Source organism: Pungitius pungitius, chromosome 14 (assembly GCF_949316345.1).
Source record: "Pungitius pungitius chromosome 14, fPunPun2.1, whole genome shotgun sequence".
NCBI lineage: Eukaryota > Metazoa > Chordata > Actinopteri > Perciformes > Gasterosteidae > Pungitius > Pungitius pungitius.
This window is the reverse complement of record NC_084913.1, coordinates 664918-681488: the sequence shown is the minus strand read 5'-3', so window position 1 is coordinate 681488 and position 16571 is coordinate 664918. Positions and strand designations below refer to the sequence as shown.

General features: G+C 53.2%; 1 protein-coding gene across 1 annotated transcript in view; it reads right to left on the bottom strand.

The window, feature by feature from the left end:
* Positions 1–16571, bottom strand: part of sptbn5 (spectrin, beta, non-erythrocytic 5) — a 35197-nt gene that overhangs the window by 12924 nt on the left and 5702 nt on the right. The window contains exons 7-54 of the mRNA XM_062557387.1: positions 15682–15876; positions 15298–15382; positions 14920–15053; positions 14215–14435; positions 13991–14129; positions 13640–13774; positions 13454–13542; positions 13229–13382; positions 12709–12912; positions 12307–12513; positions 12093–12237; positions 11546–11727; positions 10728–10907; positions 10488–10640; positions 10234–10364; positions 9871–10152; positions 9497–9572; positions 9044–9255; positions 8722–8971; positions 8136–8275; positions 7961–8060; positions 7426–7596; positions 7192–7356; positions 7025–7114; positions 6450–6586; positions 5709–5895; positions 5511–5620; positions 5340–5430; positions 5145–5261; positions 4784–4941; positions 4346–4478; positions 4111–4256; positions 3857–3971; positions 3668–3778; positions 3412–3591; positions 3124–3318; positions 2857–3006; positions 2672–2776; positions 2393–2581; positions 2068–2223; positions 1706–1897; positions 1538–1633; positions 1182–1303; positions 987–1101; positions 750–857; positions 538–659; positions 300–462; positions 32–220 (exon numbers count right to left, since the gene is read on the bottom strand). Of these exons, the coding sequence (XP_062413371.1) occupies positions 32–220; positions 300–462; positions 538–659; positions 750–857; positions 987–1101; positions 1182–1303; positions 1538–1633; positions 1706–1897; positions 2068–2223; positions 2393–2581; positions 2672–2776; positions 2857–3006; positions 3124–3318; positions 3412–3591; positions 3668–3778; positions 3857–3971; positions 4111–4256; positions 4346–4478; positions 4784–4941; positions 5145–5261; positions 5340–5430; positions 5511–5620; positions 5709–5895; positions 6450–6586; positions 7025–7114; positions 7192–7356; positions 7426–7596; positions 7961–8060; positions 8136–8275; positions 8722–8971; positions 9044–9255; positions 9497–9572; positions 9871–10152; positions 10234–10364; positions 10488–10640; positions 10728–10907; positions 11546–11727; positions 12093–12237; positions 12307–12513; positions 12709–12912; positions 13229–13382; positions 13454–13542; positions 13640–13774; positions 13991–14129; positions 14215–14435; positions 14920–15053; positions 15298–15382; positions 15682–15876 (7227 nt within the window). The remainder of the gene's footprint in view (positions 1–31; positions 221–299; positions 463–537; positions 660–749; positions 858–986; positions 1102–1181; positions 1304–1537; positions 1634–1705; positions 1898–2067; positions 2224–2392; positions 2582–2671; positions 2777–2856; positions 3007–3123; positions 3319–3411; positions 3592–3667; positions 3779–3856; positions 3972–4110; positions 4257–4345; positions 4479–4783; positions 4942–5144; positions 5262–5339; positions 5431–5510; positions 5621–5708; positions 5896–6449; positions 6587–7024; positions 7115–7191; positions 7357–7425; positions 7597–7960; positions 8061–8135; positions 8276–8721; positions 8972–9043; positions 9256–9496; positions 9573–9870; positions 10153–10233; positions 10365–10487; positions 10641–10727; positions 10908–11545; positions 11728–12092; positions 12238–12306; positions 12514–12708; positions 12913–13228; positions 13383–13453; positions 13543–13639; positions 13775–13990; positions 14130–14214; positions 14436–14919; positions 15054–15297; positions 15383–15681; positions 15877–16571) is intronic.

The following is a 16571-nucleotide window of genomic DNA, read 5'->3' as shown; positions in this document are numbered from 1 at the left end:
GACAGAGACACACGTTTTAAAGTTTCCTCACCTGCAGCACTCGGGCCTGCTCCAGGGCGCTGCTCCGGTTCCGCCAGGCCCGGTCCAGTCCAGCCTTTGCCTCCTCCAGCTGGCTCAGGGCTTTCCGGATCTCCGGTCCCGAGCCGTGGCCCGACCGGATCAGACTCAGGCCGAAGTCCCGGACGGAGTCGACGCGCTCTGCCCGGGCCTCCATCTCCGTCTGCGGCGACACGGTTTACGAGTGATTCGCTGAAGCAGAAGATCTCCACGGCAACCGGACCGGCCCCGACGGATCTCACCTTCCGATCCTGGTGCTCCACCGCCAGCCGGTCCGCCTCGGCCCGGGTCCTGGGAAGGCCTTTCTCCACCAGCTCGCTGATCTGTTTCAGGCTCCACTCCAGCAGGAGGCGCTGGTTGGCTTTGAAGAGCTGCAGCTGGTGGGCCTCCTGCAACTTCTCCTTCCTGGACAGACAGCAGATCACTGAGTCCAGTCCAGAGTCCCCCCCGAGACTTGAAGCCTCAGTGTCTTCATCTCACCTGAGCTTCACCTCCCTCTCCAGAGAGCTCAGAGCGCTCTGCGCCTCCTTCTGTTTCTTCTTCAGTTCGTCGCTCATCACCGACGGGGCCTTCAGGTGGTGAGAGACCTCCTTCAGCAGGTCCTGGGTAAAGACAGAGGGGGCACACCTTCACTTCCTCATGCTTCATCTGGGACATATACTCTATGAAACCAGCCCCCCCCCCACACTGACCTTTGACCTCTCCTGGATGACCCCAACCTCCCGCTCCGTTTCCTCGTGGCGTCTGATCAGGTTCTCCACGCTGTCCACGTCCACGCCGCAGTCCTGACCCAGCAGCATCTGCAGGGACCAAATACATGTTCTCGATGTTCTAGTCACCATGGTTCTGTTTCCTTTATTTTGAAGGTGGAAACCAAAATCACATAGAGAAGGACGTTCTTCTGGGTTGAAGGTGGTCATGTGACTGACCTTCTCGTTGGCTCGGTCTCTGACCTCCTCCAGCTCTCTGATGAGGCCGTGCACCACCAGCGCCGCCTCCACCTTCCTCCTGTAACTGACCAGGTCTCCCTGAAACTTACTCCACCTGGAAGAGAACACAGGTGAGTCGGGGGGAGAACCCAGAGAACACAGGTGAGCCCCCAGGTGAGCCCGGCTGTGTCTCACCTGTCATTGAGCTGCTGTCTCCTCCGTCTCACTGTCCCCAGCTGGTCGGCGCTCTGTCTCTTCTCCAGTCGAGCGGCCCGTCTGTTGATGGCTGTGATGTGGGCGTCGTCCACCGTCACCTCCTTCAGGTACAAATATTCATTATGTATCATTACATCATTCTTTATGTATTACGTAACACCAGCTCATCCTGTTTGTGGGCAACATTTAAAGTCCTTTCAATCGGGCACTTGGATCCATGTTCTTCAACAAGCGCCGTCCGGATACAGGACATTACTACAAAATAAAAGCATGACAGAGATGTAAAATACACCGAACAATATATCTTATTAAAAAAGATGAATGAATGAATTCACCCCCTCTTCGGTTCCTCTGAACTCGCTCAGTTTCTTCAGCAGCTGGACTCCGTGTTCATAATCCTTCCCCACATCTCCCACGTTGACCATCACCTCCTGAGACACGAGGGGGGGTTACACACTGTGAGTTCACTAATAACCCCCCCGCCCCCTCCACCAGCTTCCTACCTTGTGACGGATCCAGGCCTCCACCTCCTCCACCTTCTGCAGGAACTCCAGGAAGTCCCTGTTGTCTTCCAGAGCTTTCCCTCGGCTGGCCAAGGCCTTCTTCAGCTCCTCCCAGTGGAGCTGCAGGGCGGCCGCGCTCCTCTTCACCTCCTTGGACCTCTGGTGGCGAAGGGACACCAGCTCCTCCCCGGCCTGCAAGAAGGAGAACGTCTCAGATGTTCAAATGAGGACGCCTTGGATGTCCAAAGGAGGACGTCTCAGATGTTTAACCGACGATGTATTAGATGTTGAACGGAGAACTCTCAGATGTCTGAAGCTGCAGGAGTCAGAGGTTTCTCCTGAAGCAGAAGGTCTCGTCTCACCTGCAGCACGGCGCCAATGATCTCTTCGTGAGCCAGGATCTCCGCCTCGAACACCTGGTGTTTCTGCAGAAGCTTCATCTTGGCCCGGAGATCAGTGAGGTCGGCTTTTCCGTCCTCCGCCATCTTGTGCATCCGCTCAGAGACCCACTCCTCGGCCTGGGGGGGGGGGGGGGACAACGCTTTAATCAGAGAGACGGCGGCGCAGCAAGAACAACCTTTGTTCTTTGGCTTCAATCTGCTATCAAACCGTCTCTGACTCCCTGAGGTCCAGAGTTCTTCTCTCTGTAAACTCCCTTTGACACCATTGCCACTAGCGGCCCGTTACCTCGGCGACGTCCCGCCTGTAGACGCTCAGCGCCCTGGAGAGCTCCAGCTCCTCCCTGCGTTTGACGGACAGCTCCTTGATCCTATGGCGTCGCCGGAGCAGGGCCTTGAGTCGGGTCTGGACCCGCCCGCTCTTCTCTGCGCTCAGACGCTCCTTCAGCCGCTCGGCCATCTCCTTCAGAGAGGACAGCTGGGGGAGACGAGGGGGGGTCATGGGGATTAACGTTAGGGGGGGTTATATTATGGGGGGAAAGGGAGGAGGCCCAGAAGAAGAGCAGACCTTGTCCTCCTGCGAGCTGAGCAGCTTCTCGAAGGCCTCGTGGCGTTTGATCAGACCCTCCGTCTCGCCCACCGCGTCTCCCAGAGTGCCGTTCTGCAGCAGGAACTGTAGGGGAGGAGCAACCGGGCCATCAACCCCATTCCCTGTGGGGGGCAGCGAGGCGGCACCCGACAGGTGGGTGTTACCTCCTGAGAGCCGGAGGTCTTGTCCACGGCGTTGGCGTCCCGGTAGAAGACCTGCTCCAGGTGGACGCTCTCCAGCCAGCTCTTCTTCTGCTTCCACTGCTCCTCCAGCTTGCGCCGCTCCTCCCTCAGGGCCTCCAGCTTCTCCAGCACCTGGAGGAGGACACACCGCCATGTTGAGGTGTTACCAAGGATCTCGATCGGTTAAAGTGAACGTTTTATTTGTGGAGAGAAAGAATAAAATAAAACATGTTAAACTTTAAATCTGACCTCCTTCCTGTTGGCGTCCTGTAACTCCTCCCCCATGCTCACGGCCTGCCGGTAGGTCTCCTCTCGGGCCTCCATCTCCGCCCACAGCTGCTGGTGCTGCGCCAGCTGGAGGTTGGCGGTGGCCACGTCGCTGATGCTCTCCTCGGCGGCCATCGCCCCGATCAGCTGACCGCACCACAGGAAGTAGTCCTGCACCTGGGGGGGGGGGGGGGGGGGGGGGGGGGGGGACACACACAAGACGTGAAGCAGGAAGTGGTCGCTGGTGTCTCCCAGTCCGTCCGTCCTCACCGTGTTCAGGAACAGGTATCGCTGGCACGCCACTTGAAGCTCCTCCTTCCTCCGCTCAGCGTGGAGTCGCAGCTCCTCCCACCGCTCCACCACCTCCTGCTGAACCTCCTGCAGGAGGAGCCTCAGCTGAGGCATGCAGAGGTCCAGGATGGAGTCCACGGTGTCAAGCTGCTCCTGCAACTGCAGGCACATCACTTGTTCAGGGGCCTCAGTGAGCAGGAAGTGGACGAAGACGTGGGCGCCGCTGCGCCTCTACCTGCTGCTCCGTGGCTGCCAGCTCGTGGAGCAGCGCTTCGTGCTTCCTCAGCTGTGACATCACACCCCTCAGATCCTTGGCCACGCCGTCGGGGATGCTCTTCTGTCGCTCCTGCAGGGAAGGAGGCAGGAGACAGTGTGAGGGTCTCCACCTGAGCCGGAGGTGGCATGTGGGGAGGAGAAGCTGTACCTGGATCAGGCTCCGGGCCTCGCTCAGGTCTCGGTAGAAGCGGTGACACTCTTCGGCTCTCTGCAGCTGGTCCCGCCGCTGCCTGGCCGCGCTCCTCAAGTCCTCCCAGCATGCACTGCAAACGAGGGTCAGACACCAAGCTCCAGAGAGCCGTGACTTCTTACGGACTTCACACCTCTTCTGGAGGAGCAGCAAGTCTCCTCCTCTCTGAGATGTGAGTCTCTCTCTGAGGGGACACCTGTGCCTGTGTTTACCTGAGCTGCCGCAGCGTGTCTCTGACCTCGGAGCTCTGAGGATGCTTCTTGTGGAGCAGTGGAGCAGCAACATCTCTGCAGCTCTGCTGCCGCTCCTCTCCGACCTCCAGCTGCTGGAGGAAACCTTCAAACTTCCCCTGCAGCATCTGACACGTAATAGAGAATAATAGCGGGGTGGATCTATAGATATCTATACACATGGACATCTAGATAGATCTACATCGACATAGAGAACCTGGACGTGCTGGTGGTCGTTGCCCAGGTCCTGAGACTCCGCCCACTGTCTCTGCTGCTCCATCCAGTCCTCAAACTCAGAGGACTCTCTTCTGAACTCGTGCAGATGGAGCACCTCCTTTAACCTCTGACCCCTGGAAGGAGACACGAGGTAGTTAAGGTATTGACTGGAAACCGCCCCCCTCAGCCACCCATCCTTTCAGAATAATCTGTCTCCCTCCATCCAGCTGATACGGAGTCATAACAATCAAAACAGATGACTTTGATTTCAAAATAAAAGTCCCATAGTTTGGATTAATCTTGACGTGAAGCTCTAATTGAGGCCTTTTATGATACATATATAAACGTATATAATATATAAATATATAAAAAGAGAAGACGCCGTTTAGAACTGCAGAACTGAAGGCTTGTTAGTGTAGAGAAATCCACGTTGTGCCACCTGAGCGCCGCCTGGTGCTGAAGCTGCTGGTTCAGGCTGCCCAGGTGACTGCGCGGCCTGCTGAGCTCAGAGAGGCTCCAGCTCTGAACCGCCTGCTCCACCTGGTCTCCCAGCTCCTCCACCTCCACCTCCAGCACCTCCAGCTGCCCCTCCAGCACCTACGACCCAAAGGCACACACGCAGCGCTACGAATTTTGATGTTGAAAAACAAGGATTAGGACAAAAATGACATTTTGGGGTTCAAGTCTGTGCAAGAAACAAAACGCTGAAGGTGTTCAGAATTCATGTCCTATGGCTGATGTTTTGATCCAAAGCGACTTACAATAAGTGCATTTTGGCCATGAAGATACAGATGCTGTACCTGGTGCTTGGTGAGGAGGCTTCGCGTGGCCAGCTGGTCTTTGCCGTAGTCGTCGGTGTTCACCAACGTGAGGGTCTCCGTCAGCCTGGACTCCAGCTCACAGCAGTCCAGCAGCAGCTGGAGACACATCCAGCACAAAAACATCCAGAAACCTTCTCCCATGTGACAGAGTCCCGTCTCTCTGCCCCCCCTCACCTGTTCTCTGGTGATGGTCTTGCTCAGGTGAGCTGCTTTCTTGCGGCAGGCCTCCTCTAGCTCCTCCCACTCTGCACTCAGGTGTTTGCACCTGCCAACGAAAACATGAATCGTTTATTGAGAAGAACGGAACATCGCAACGTTAAAGGTTCCCAAACGACACTACAGCACCTCTGGAGGACTTCTTCTTCATCCGATTGGCTGGACTTGGCCAAGGCCCGCCCCTTTTCCATGACGAGGTTCAGGTGTTTTCGGTGGGCGTTCACTTCTGCCTGCAGCTCCTAAAGGAACACGTGCAATGCAAGAAGGTTCAGAATTGATATAATGGATTACGGCTGCGAGGTGATCATGTGATCAGTGATCAATGACCTTGTGTTTCTGCATCAGGCTGATGGCTCCGGCCAGAGACTTGTCGTATCCCGTTGATGTCGAGGCGGGGACGTGTTCGGAGATCCAGCTGAGCTCCAGGTCCACGTCGTGATGGAAGCCAAACAGCAGCACCGAGGCCTCCAGCTGAGCGCGGCGCCGGTCCAGAGGCTTCTGGAGGGACTTGAACCTGCGCCACAAAGGTCCTCTTCACGCTCTGCTCTTTCGTTTCATTCATCTCATTAATGCGTAAACGGAAGGAAAAGGGACCGAAATCACGTTTTAACCCGGAGACCAAATGAAGGGTTTCAGGATTGTTTTTTTGGCGCCGAGGTTCATTTTTCTTTTCAAAATAAAAGTCCTGCTCCTCCATGGCAACAGGCCCATGAGGACTAAGAGTAGAACTCAAACACATCCGGTTCAGTGTTAACGATGGAGGCCATAAAACCATAAACATGCATCCTCTCCTCTGTGTTTCTCTGATGTACGGTCACATGACCGTTGGTCTCAGGTGAATCAATGATGACGTCATAGTTTCACTAAGATGCTCAGAGTTGTTTTAACAGAATAGGGAAAAAATGCAATTGATTTCATACAATTTATCAGAACATTAATCCTTTGAATGTTTGTCTATATATAAAAAATAAATATTAAAATACAAGGAGAAATTAGCTCTGGAATCCAGACCTCTATTATGTCTAATATAACAGCATCATGGATAATAAAGGGGGGGGGGGGGCTCACAGAGTGAGGTAGGTGTCGGTCTCCCGGAGGATCCTCTGGGAGTCAAAGTGGGTGGAGGCGAGGAGCTTGGCTCTGCTCACGATGGAGTTGATCTTCTCCGCCAGCTCCTTGGCCTCCTGCTCCAGCTGCTGATGCTCCTTTAGAGGTACAGAAGTGATGGGTCCATGTTATTGATCTGTGATCATGTGACATCGAAAACAATCAGTGTTTCGACCAACAGGAGGAGGAGCGAGTACCATTAGCAGCACAGCTAGCGGCTAACTTCACATTGTGATGCGTTCAGGCTCTGCTCAGTGAGGCTGAGAACATTAGATGTTGGCGTGATGCGTTCCTGTGTCATCTTCAAAATGTCACTTTGGTGATGAACATGAATAAATCCAGATGTTTTCATGTGAGATGAATTATGATCTATTTAACTTTCTAACACGTATAACTATAATGAGGCTGTAATATTTAATGTGTGAGTTGTGCTCCATGATGTAATCATGCTCATCGGTTCCATCAGTCACGCGTTTGTTTATCTGGATGAACTTTTTCCACATGTTAGTCAGGTACTCGACCCCCACAGAGCTGACCTTCAGGAGCTGCCGGCTGGAGCGGAGGTCGTGACCTTTGGCGGCGTTGCTCAGCATCCACTGGATGGCCTCGATCTTCAGCTTGGCATCCTGAGGGAGGAACAGCGGTGGAGTTCTTTACTCCGTTGGCCTCCAGGAGTTAGTCCTCACCCAGGTGTGGTTTTTACCTGCAGCAGCTCCATCAGCTGCTCCTGCTGCCCCGCCTGCCTCAGCTTGTCTCCTCGGTCGGCCATCTTGTCCTGAAGCCTCCGCCAGCGGCTGCTGACCAGAGTGGACTTCCTGCCGATGCTCTGGCTGCCGTAGTGCTCTTGGGCCAGCATCTCACCCCCCAGCTGGACAACGGACCCGTAGTTAAAAGAGGTTCTGAGAGGCCAACAGGAGGTTTCTGGACAGCGGCTCACCTGAACCAGGCCCTCCAGCCACACCTGGTTGGCCTGCATCTCCTTCTCGGCGGCCTCGTGTCTCTTCAGCTTGGGGAGGACGTTGGTGGGGTCCCGGTACGACTCGTCCTCCGCCACCTTCAACTTCTCCTCCATCCAGAGCAGCAGCTCGTCGGCGTCCCTCTGGAACTCCTGCAGGAGGTGGAGGAGGCTTTAAAGTGGGGCTTCTGGTCTTCATTGTGGTTGAGATGAGTCAGGAACAAAAATACCAAATAGAATATTATTAAAGAAATACATTATCTATATTTTTGAAGCAAATGAATGGATTTAAAATTTTAGGGTGAATAATTATATTTTTCACTTTTACAGGAAAAATTAATCCTTATAGTTAAAATAAATCCAGACCTTCTTTCACAAATTTTTACTTTAAATTATTACTTTTGGCCTCCTTAGAACTTTATCCTCTTCCTGGCGTATGGGAGGAGTAACGCTGTGAGTAAAGTACTGGGTCAGCAGCAGAGCCTCAGACCCGGCGGGTCGACCCCGGGATAAAAACCTGATATCTCTTGGAGTCCAGCAGCAGACTCCTCCTCTTCCTGCTGCTCTCCTGCAGCTTCCTGTTCTTCCTCTGGATGCTGTCGCTCTGCTCCTGGATGCTTTGGCACAAAAACGATGACCTCACTTCCTGTCCGACCCGACGGGTAAATGACCACGCGTTGTGCGTCTCTCACCGCGCGGCGCCGTGGTGCCGCTGGAGGACGAGCTCCTGGCTGCGTTGGGCGAACCGATCCACCCGCTGGTCCAAAGCCTTCAGGAGGCCCTCCAGCTCGTCCTGTCGGCCCAGTAGAGCGCAGACCCCCTCCACCGAGTCCTGGACCAGCACACGCACAACACGCACAACACGCACAACACACACAACATGCACAACACACACAACGCACAACACACACAACACGCACAACACACACAACGCACAACACGCACAACACACACAACACGCACAACACGCACAACGCACACAACATGCACAACACACACAACACGCACAACACACACAACGCACAACACACACAACACGCACAACACACACAACGCACAACACGCACAACACACACAACACGCACAACACGCACAACGCACACAACATGCACAACACACACAACGCACAACACACACAACATGCACAACGCACAACACGCACAACACACACAACACACACAGACACACACAACACGTGGTCATCACAAGCACTATAAATAAATTATATATATATATATAAAGGCTGTAGATTCCGGGGGGACTTTGAAGGCCTCTCACCCCGACGTCGTCGACCCTCAGTCGGGTCTCGTGCCCCGACAGCGCCGCCTCGATGCGGTCGCCCTCCTGGTTCAGCCTCTGGAGCTCCGCCCCTTCCTCCAGGCGCGCTCCCCTGCTGGCCCACAGCTTGTCCAGCTTGGACCAATCGGCTTCCAGCTCCTCCAGGGTCCTCCGGACGTCGACGCCCCCTGTGCTCCCGTCGGATGAGCCCCTCACAAGGGACCTCCCCAACTCCTCCGTCTCCCTCCACCTGAGGAGAGGACACGGGGTCAGCGTGCTGTCCTCGCTCCCCGGAGGAGGAGGAAGTCCTCGTCCCTCCCACCTGCTCCTCTGCTCCTCCATCTGCAGGCGGAGCTCCCGGTGCTGCTCCAGCAGCGCGAGGGCCGAGGCCACGTCGGAGGCCTCCTCCTCCTGCAGGAGGCGCTCCTGAGTCGAGCCGGCCCAGCGCCGCAGCATCTTGGCCCGCCGCTGGAAGCCCTGCAGGCTGCGCGCCGCCTCCAGGAGGCGCCGTCTGTCGGCGGCCTGCAGCTTCAGCTGGTCCCCAGCGAGAGAAGAAGGGGTTCACATTCATGGGAAGAACCTCTGATGCTTTATGTGTGAGATTCAAATTCAACTTGTGCGGCGTTGATTCATCATTCTGCTTTGACTGATCAGCGTATTGATACCAGATCACATCACCGTGTGCACGACACGTCTCAAGCTTCAGTCTTCTGGCCCCAGACGGAGGTCAATATATTCAAATAAAACAAGTCACGACTAGAGACTAAAGCCAGACCTGCTGGAGCAGAGCCTCCAGACCCCGAACCTCCTCCAGGATGGCGGCGCCCTCTGCTGGACTGCAGTCCTGCTTCCTGCAGCAGACAAAAGACTGATGGCTTTCTGTCCTTCATTAACAGCTGTTTCCTTAAATTAAGATTCACAGCAGCGATCCATCAAGTGAAAAGGTCATTTGGAAATAAATTAACCGCCATAAAAATGAATAATTTAATATTATGTTCTTCTGTCTGAAATCTTCACGTAAAGAAATTTGAACCCTTTTCTTCATAAATGGAAAAAAGCTGAGGTTTGATTGAGTATTTAGGAGAATACTAAATGTATTCTATTTATTTAATGATATCTTTCATTTAACTGGAACCTCTGAGCCCGTACTTCATGGCCACGCCCCTCAAGTAGGCGATCTTGGCCTCCAGGGTCTGGATGTCTCTGACGGTCTGGTTCTGCTGCTGCTCCTCTGAAGCCAGCTGTAAAGATCCGCGGTCGTGGTCCACCACGTCCAGGTCCACCACGTCCAGGTCCACCACGTCCAGGTCCGCCAGCCGACCCCTCAGCTCGGTTTCGGCCTCCCGGCAGCTCCGCAGGAAGGACTGAACATCGGCCGCGCTCAGCAGCTCGTGCCCCTTCTGGTCCTTCAGCCGCTGGATCCGGTCCCATCTGATGGCCCCGCCCCCCACGCAGGGTCAGGGTTAGCACGGGCATGTGGAATAATGACCAACGCAAACGGCACGCCGCTACCTGTCGGAGACCCTCCGCCGCCGGTCCTGGATCTCCCTCCGTCTGCTGTGCCGGCTCGTCACCAGCTCCTCCGCCACTCGGACGATGTCATCCAGCTGGCCACGCCCACTCGCCAGCTCAGTCAGGAAGTTCTGGAACAACGATCAATTGAACAACTCAATTACTATAACAAGTATAACATTTTGAATTTATATGGTTTTCTGAGAAAAATAAAAGATCTTTGACATCCCTCCAGATGCTTCCGAGCTCCTCACCTCGTACTTGGCCTGAGCGGCTGCCAGGTCGTCGGCGTCGGGGCTGAAGGCGTCCAGGACCTTCTCCTTGTCCTCCATCCACCCCTCGAACTCCTGCACGCCGCTCTGGAACCGGTGCAGACGCAGCGCTTCCTGCAGGCTCCTCGTCTTCGTCTGCCAGAAATGGAATAGAATAGAATAGGATTCAAGTATTTGCTGCGGACGACCTCCGTTTCGCACGCTGGCCCCGCCCCTCCTCACCGTGAGCAGGTGGAGCAAGGCGCTGTAGTCCTGGTCCAGCGCGGCCTGCGTGCTCTCAACCGCCTCCCTCCGGTACTGCGGGTCCGCCAGCCACGGCGTCTGGATCTCGGCGGTGCCGCGACGCATCGAGCGGCTGCGCCTCCGCCGGTTCGGCCTCGCGCTCGAGGAGGTGGGAGGAGCCTGAGCGGGAAAGTTATGCATCATCACCGATATGAAAAGGCCAGGTGTGTACGGGCCGGAGGTCTCAAGAGGACTCGGGATGTCACGAGGGACCGAGATGAGGCTGAAGTGTTGTCACGGAAACGGGAGGAAAACTTAACCCAAACGTTACATCTGTAATCTACAAAAGTAAAGCTAGTAAACGCTAGCTGCTAGTTAGCTGCTAGTTAACATTAGTTCCTAGTTAATGTAAGCTGATAGTTTACTGTTACCTGATAGTTAACTTTAGCTCCTAGTTAACGTTAGCACCTAGTTAACATTAGCACCTAGTTAACATTAGCACCTAGTTAACGTTAGCACCTAGTTAACATTAGCACCTAGTTAACGTTAGCACCTAGTTAACATTAGCACCTAGTTAACGTTAGCACCTAGTTAACTTTAGCTCCTAGTTAACGTTAGCTCCTGGTTAGCATTAGCACCTAGTTAAAGTTAGCTTCTGGTTAGCATTAGCTCCTAGTTAACGTTAACACCTAGTTAGCGTTAACACCTAGTTAGCGTTAGCTCCTAGTTAGCGTTAGCTCCTAGTTAACTGCAACCTTCCCGATGTCGTGACATCCCGCCAGGAGGCGGTGAAGGTGAAGGACTATCATTGGTCGTACGGGGGCTGGCAGCAGGCTCAGGTAGCTCCTGGGGACGAGCTGCTGGTGTCCTCGTGTGTCTCTGGCCAGGAGACGGTCTCCGTCCGGCTCGCTGCCGATGACGCTAACGACCTCGTCGCGATCCCATGGAAACTGACCTGCAATTAGTTCAGTGACAATAAAACAGAAAAGAACTTGTTCATCTAGTTTAATGAACTTATTCAACTATTTTCTTTCTTAAATATCCTCGACGTGACGGTTCAGACGAAAATCTATTCCAAGATGATCTAGAAAATCTCCACTCAAATGAGTCCACTCAAATCTTCTACTGGTTATAAGAAACTAGATATCCTTGTTTTAGGAATAGTGTTATTCTTAATAGCAGTAATAGTATTTACTGGTTAAAACAAATCATATCCACAATGAGAGAAAAATAAGATGTAAAATAAAACACTTAATGAGATGATATGGACTGGATATCTATTATTAACAAGCACCTGGTTATTTACTGCCCAAACTAGCTGATGCCTGATGTTTCCCATCATGCCTTGCTGCAGACCTACGGTACCTCTACTGTATCTGAAGCGGAGCTTGGCCTCGCCAGGGGCGGTCGTCCCGGAGACCCTCCCTCCCCCGGCCGACGGTGACTCCGCCCCCGGAGCCTCCTCGCCTCCGGACGAGTCGCTGTCCATCTCGCTCGGCTGAGGCTCCGCCTGCACAGGAAGTGAGTCAGCGGCGTTCTCCAGAGCCGCGGCGTGTTTGAGCCGAGTCTCCGTACTCACAGTCAGAGCCGTTAGCTGCGCGGCGCTCCTCGCCTGCTCCGCCAGCCTCTTCATCTCAGAGCCGTAGGCCGCCATCTCCCGCTCCACCCGCAGGTGGCGCTGCAGCAGCGCCGCCGTGCTCGCCTCGTCCTTCCCGTGGTCCTCGCTGGTCAGCAGCGGTTTCCTGTCGCCCAGCCAGGAGTCAGCCTCCGCCACATCGGCAAAGTACTGGTGGAGGAAAGGAGTTAGCGGCGTGAGGCTCCTGATGGGCGGGTCTAAAAGACCTCGCCGTGACACGATATTTATCTCATTCAGCTAGAAGGGAATTCATCAGGAAGACAAAGAAAGTCCACATCAAAAAGGACCCAATTTAACTTCTACTAGTACACGCCCACTTCAAGATGGACGTCAGCACACACACACCTGTTTGATGGCGGCGGCGGCCTGCAGCCGGTCGCGGCGTGCTGTCGCCTCGTGGCCCAGGAGGCTCCACTGCTTCTCCAGGGTACGGGTCCACTTCTGGACGAGGTTCCGGTTGGGCTGGCTGTGGTCGGCCAGCAGGTCCCGTCCGCGGCCCAGGACCCCCCGGTACAGGGTCTCCTGGGCCTGAAGCTCCGCCTCTAACAGCTGACAGGAAGCATTCGGAGGCATTTACCAGGTGCACAAAGGACTTTGTAATGTGAAGATACCAAGATCTACATCTTTATTCATCTGTGTGGTGAATATGTTCCTAAATCTCTTTTTGTCTTCTAGTTAGTCAGTGATTGGCTCAAAGGCACCGAGGCAGCTGTTTGAAATGTCAAAATAAGTTTGAAATTCATTTGTGTGTTTTTTTTGTGTGTGTGTGTCTTGTGTGTGTGTGTGTGTGTGTGTGTGTTTTTGTGTCTGTGTGTGTGTGTGTGTGTGTTTTTGTGTCTGTGTGTGTCTTGTGTGCGTGTCCCACCTTGTGCTTGTGTTGGCTCAGCTGGATGTGGTTCAGGTCTCGTCCGAGTCCGGCGGTCTGAATCCTCAGCCGGCGCTCGTAGCACCAGAACTCCGCCTCCTCACAGTCGGAGAAGAAGTCAAAGAGCCTCCGCTGGGCCTCCAGCTGCAGCCTCCTGGGGGGCGAGGAGAGGAGATGAGCAGTATTCATACCTGTTGTTCTCTGTAGAAGATGTATCTGTGGTACCTGCTGCTGCTGAGAGAAACCAGAGATCTGTACTGAGAGTCCAGATCTGCCACTCTGCTCTGAATCTGATGACCTCCGATCACCTTCACCTGAGAGAAGGAGAACGGCTCCTCCTTTAAAACTCCAACGTGACGGCGTGGTGAAATATGAACAGACTCAATGAGGTAATTCAACATGATCAAGAACCTTCATTGACTTGTTGCTGATGGCGCTGATGGTTTCTCCGTGAGCTGAGATCTGAGCTTCCAGGAGATCCTGTTTTTGAAGGAGAGACTCAACCTCCGCCAGCTGCTTGCCCATCTCAGAAGAACTGGCCTGGGACTGAGGAGGGGGGGGGCAGGGGGCGGCTTATCAAGCTGGATCTCAAAATAATCACCAAAACTATGTTCGAATCTTTAAAAACATTGTTAGATGTTGCATCTTTCTAACGGTCATTGAACATATCAGAGGCTTTTATTTTGTGAACACATGAACTTCCTCTTCCTGTCCAGTGTCCTCCTTAATAATAATAATAATAATAATAAAGTGTGAACTCACCTGTAGCTCTTTCACTTCCTGGGAGACGAGCTCGATGTCTCGGAGCACGCTCAGGTTTTCGACTACATTTCCCAGCAGCCCCCTCTGCTCTTGGAGCTGCTGCAGGAGGTCCTTCCATCGATGGCTGATGTTCTGCTCTCTTACAGACACACACACACACACACACATATATAAATATATATATATTTGTGATACATTAAACTCTGTCGCTCCCTTCCTCCCACCTCCTGGTGATGCGCTCCTTGCTGTGGTAGCCTCCTTTCTCCACGCTGTCGGCCATGTTTCTCAGGGCGGCGAAGCGCGGCTCTCTGGCGAGGGCGTCGGTGGCCAACGCCTCCAGGCGCCGCCGGGCCGCCTGCGCCTCCTCTAGGGAGGCCAGGCCCGGGACGTCCTGCCTCCGGATGAGACGCAGCGTGTCCTCGAGGTAGCCCTCCCTCAGCGCCGCCTGGGACACAAAACGCTGAGTGTTCAACCAGAGGGACACTAACGTGAGTCTGAGGGACGCTCGTCATGACATCACTGAGGACAAGACATTCAACGGGGATTTACTCATCGTCTCGTTCTTTCTGCCTTTTTGTCTTTTTGTTGTGACTATAATCTCTTTATTTTGAGTTCGTACAGCTGTAATAAACCAGCCGTACCTGAGAAGTACAGTAAACACACCTCACGATGATGTCATGATGATGTCATGATGATCACTCGTCAACTCTCTGAATGTGTGTGACTTCCATAAACAACCACTGGGCAGAGATGTTGGGTATTTCTTGAATGGCTGAGTAACTGAGGGTTTCCATGGAGATAAGCCCCTCCCCTTTACAAAAAGTGGCTTAGGTAGTGATGCTGATTTATTCCCAAAGTCAACAGATTGGGTGATGTTTTTAAATTGCATACAGAAGTATTTTATTTTGAAAGGGTGCAATCTCTGTCACCTTCCTCTCAAACTTCTGGGCGAGCTGCTCCAGGTTCTCCAGGCGGAGCAGCGCCTCCTGAAGAGCTCGCTCACGCTCGTGCTCCGCCCGCTCCAACAGGACCCAACACCTCTCCATGTCCCTCAGGGTCTGACCTTCAGACGCACACAACCAGAGAGAGACACACAACCAGAGAGACACACAACCAGAGAGAGACACAACCACAGACACACAACCAGAGAGAGACACACAACCCCAGACACACAACCAGAGAGAGACACACAACCAGAGAGAGACAACAGGAGACACAGTCAAACATGCACACAATGAGAGAAGTTGTGTTGTTACTGAAGGACACGGCGGTGCGTGTGTGTGTGTGTGTCTGTGTGTGTGTGGTACCCTCTGGAGGATTGTAAGCCCATTGGTTGTTGGCTGCCAGCTGAGTCTTCAGACTGAACAGATGAGCTTCGATCGCCCCGCGCTCCTAAAACGAAATGAACAATTCCTTCTTTATTAATCGCCTTGTTTACTAAATAATGTGATTATTAGCAGAGGGGAAGACGTGCTAATCAGTAGCTTAGCTACAATGCTAGCTACTCTATTTCATCATTGCAACCAGTGAACAGAAAAAGACCATATTTGGACTGAGGAGTTAGTGACACAACGATGTCACAGCGGCGGCATCATCCAAGATGGCGACGGCTAAGAATCATGACACATTCACACTGTAAAGCTTTGGCCCTGAAGAAATAACAGTATCAACCACAGAAGAAGAGATGGAACCTGATATTTGGGGGGTTTCTCCACCGTCCTGTAGGTCTTGAAGGCCGCCATGAGGTTCTGCGTCCCCCTCACAGAGTTTGGGAAGCGCCTGTCATTCAGCTGCATCACCTTGCTCTGGATCCACAGGAGCAGATCTGAGACCAGCCTCTCGTACTGGACCTTCATGTGGTCCAGATCCATCAGCATGCCGACAATCTGAGGGGGAGGGGGTATAAACACAGTGGCACTGAGATCAAACCCTGAGGAACCTCATCGGTTATTTAAGATGATTCTGAGAAGTTGAATCTATACAAAGAGAGAACTCCTTCTGTATAAAGAACAAAACTTTATATAACAAATACCTGTAACAAACCTTGTGTTGAGATCTGGGGGAACGCTGAGTTCTGTACTGCTTCTTCAACCACCGACCACTGAGACTTCCTGCCACTGACATACCTAACCTATACCTGACCTACGAAGAGCTGGGACACACCTGAGACACAGGTAACTATGCAGCACAGCATGGTACCCAGGAGGTCACTGTAAAAAACCCTGAAGCAGGTAGAGCTTATATAGGAAAATCCCTACAGCCTTCTGGTTTCCGTCCTCTGGTCTGAAACAGTGTGAAATGCTTCTAGAAACCTAAAAACAATCCTCATTTATCTCCAATTTAAGCCCAAATGGCTTTTGCTGAAACACCTGGAACACCTGGTGTGGTGTGAATGCTGGAGATGCTTCTAGATAACAGAACCACACCTCTATACACCTGGGGGGTATTCAACAGACGCTGACTACGAAGCATACATGCAGCTTAAAGCCTAAAAGAGTCTCCTTGAAAACCCCTAATGCACCTGGATACACCTGGTACCTACATTATAGCTGCTAGGGATGCTTCTCAATAACCTCAACAC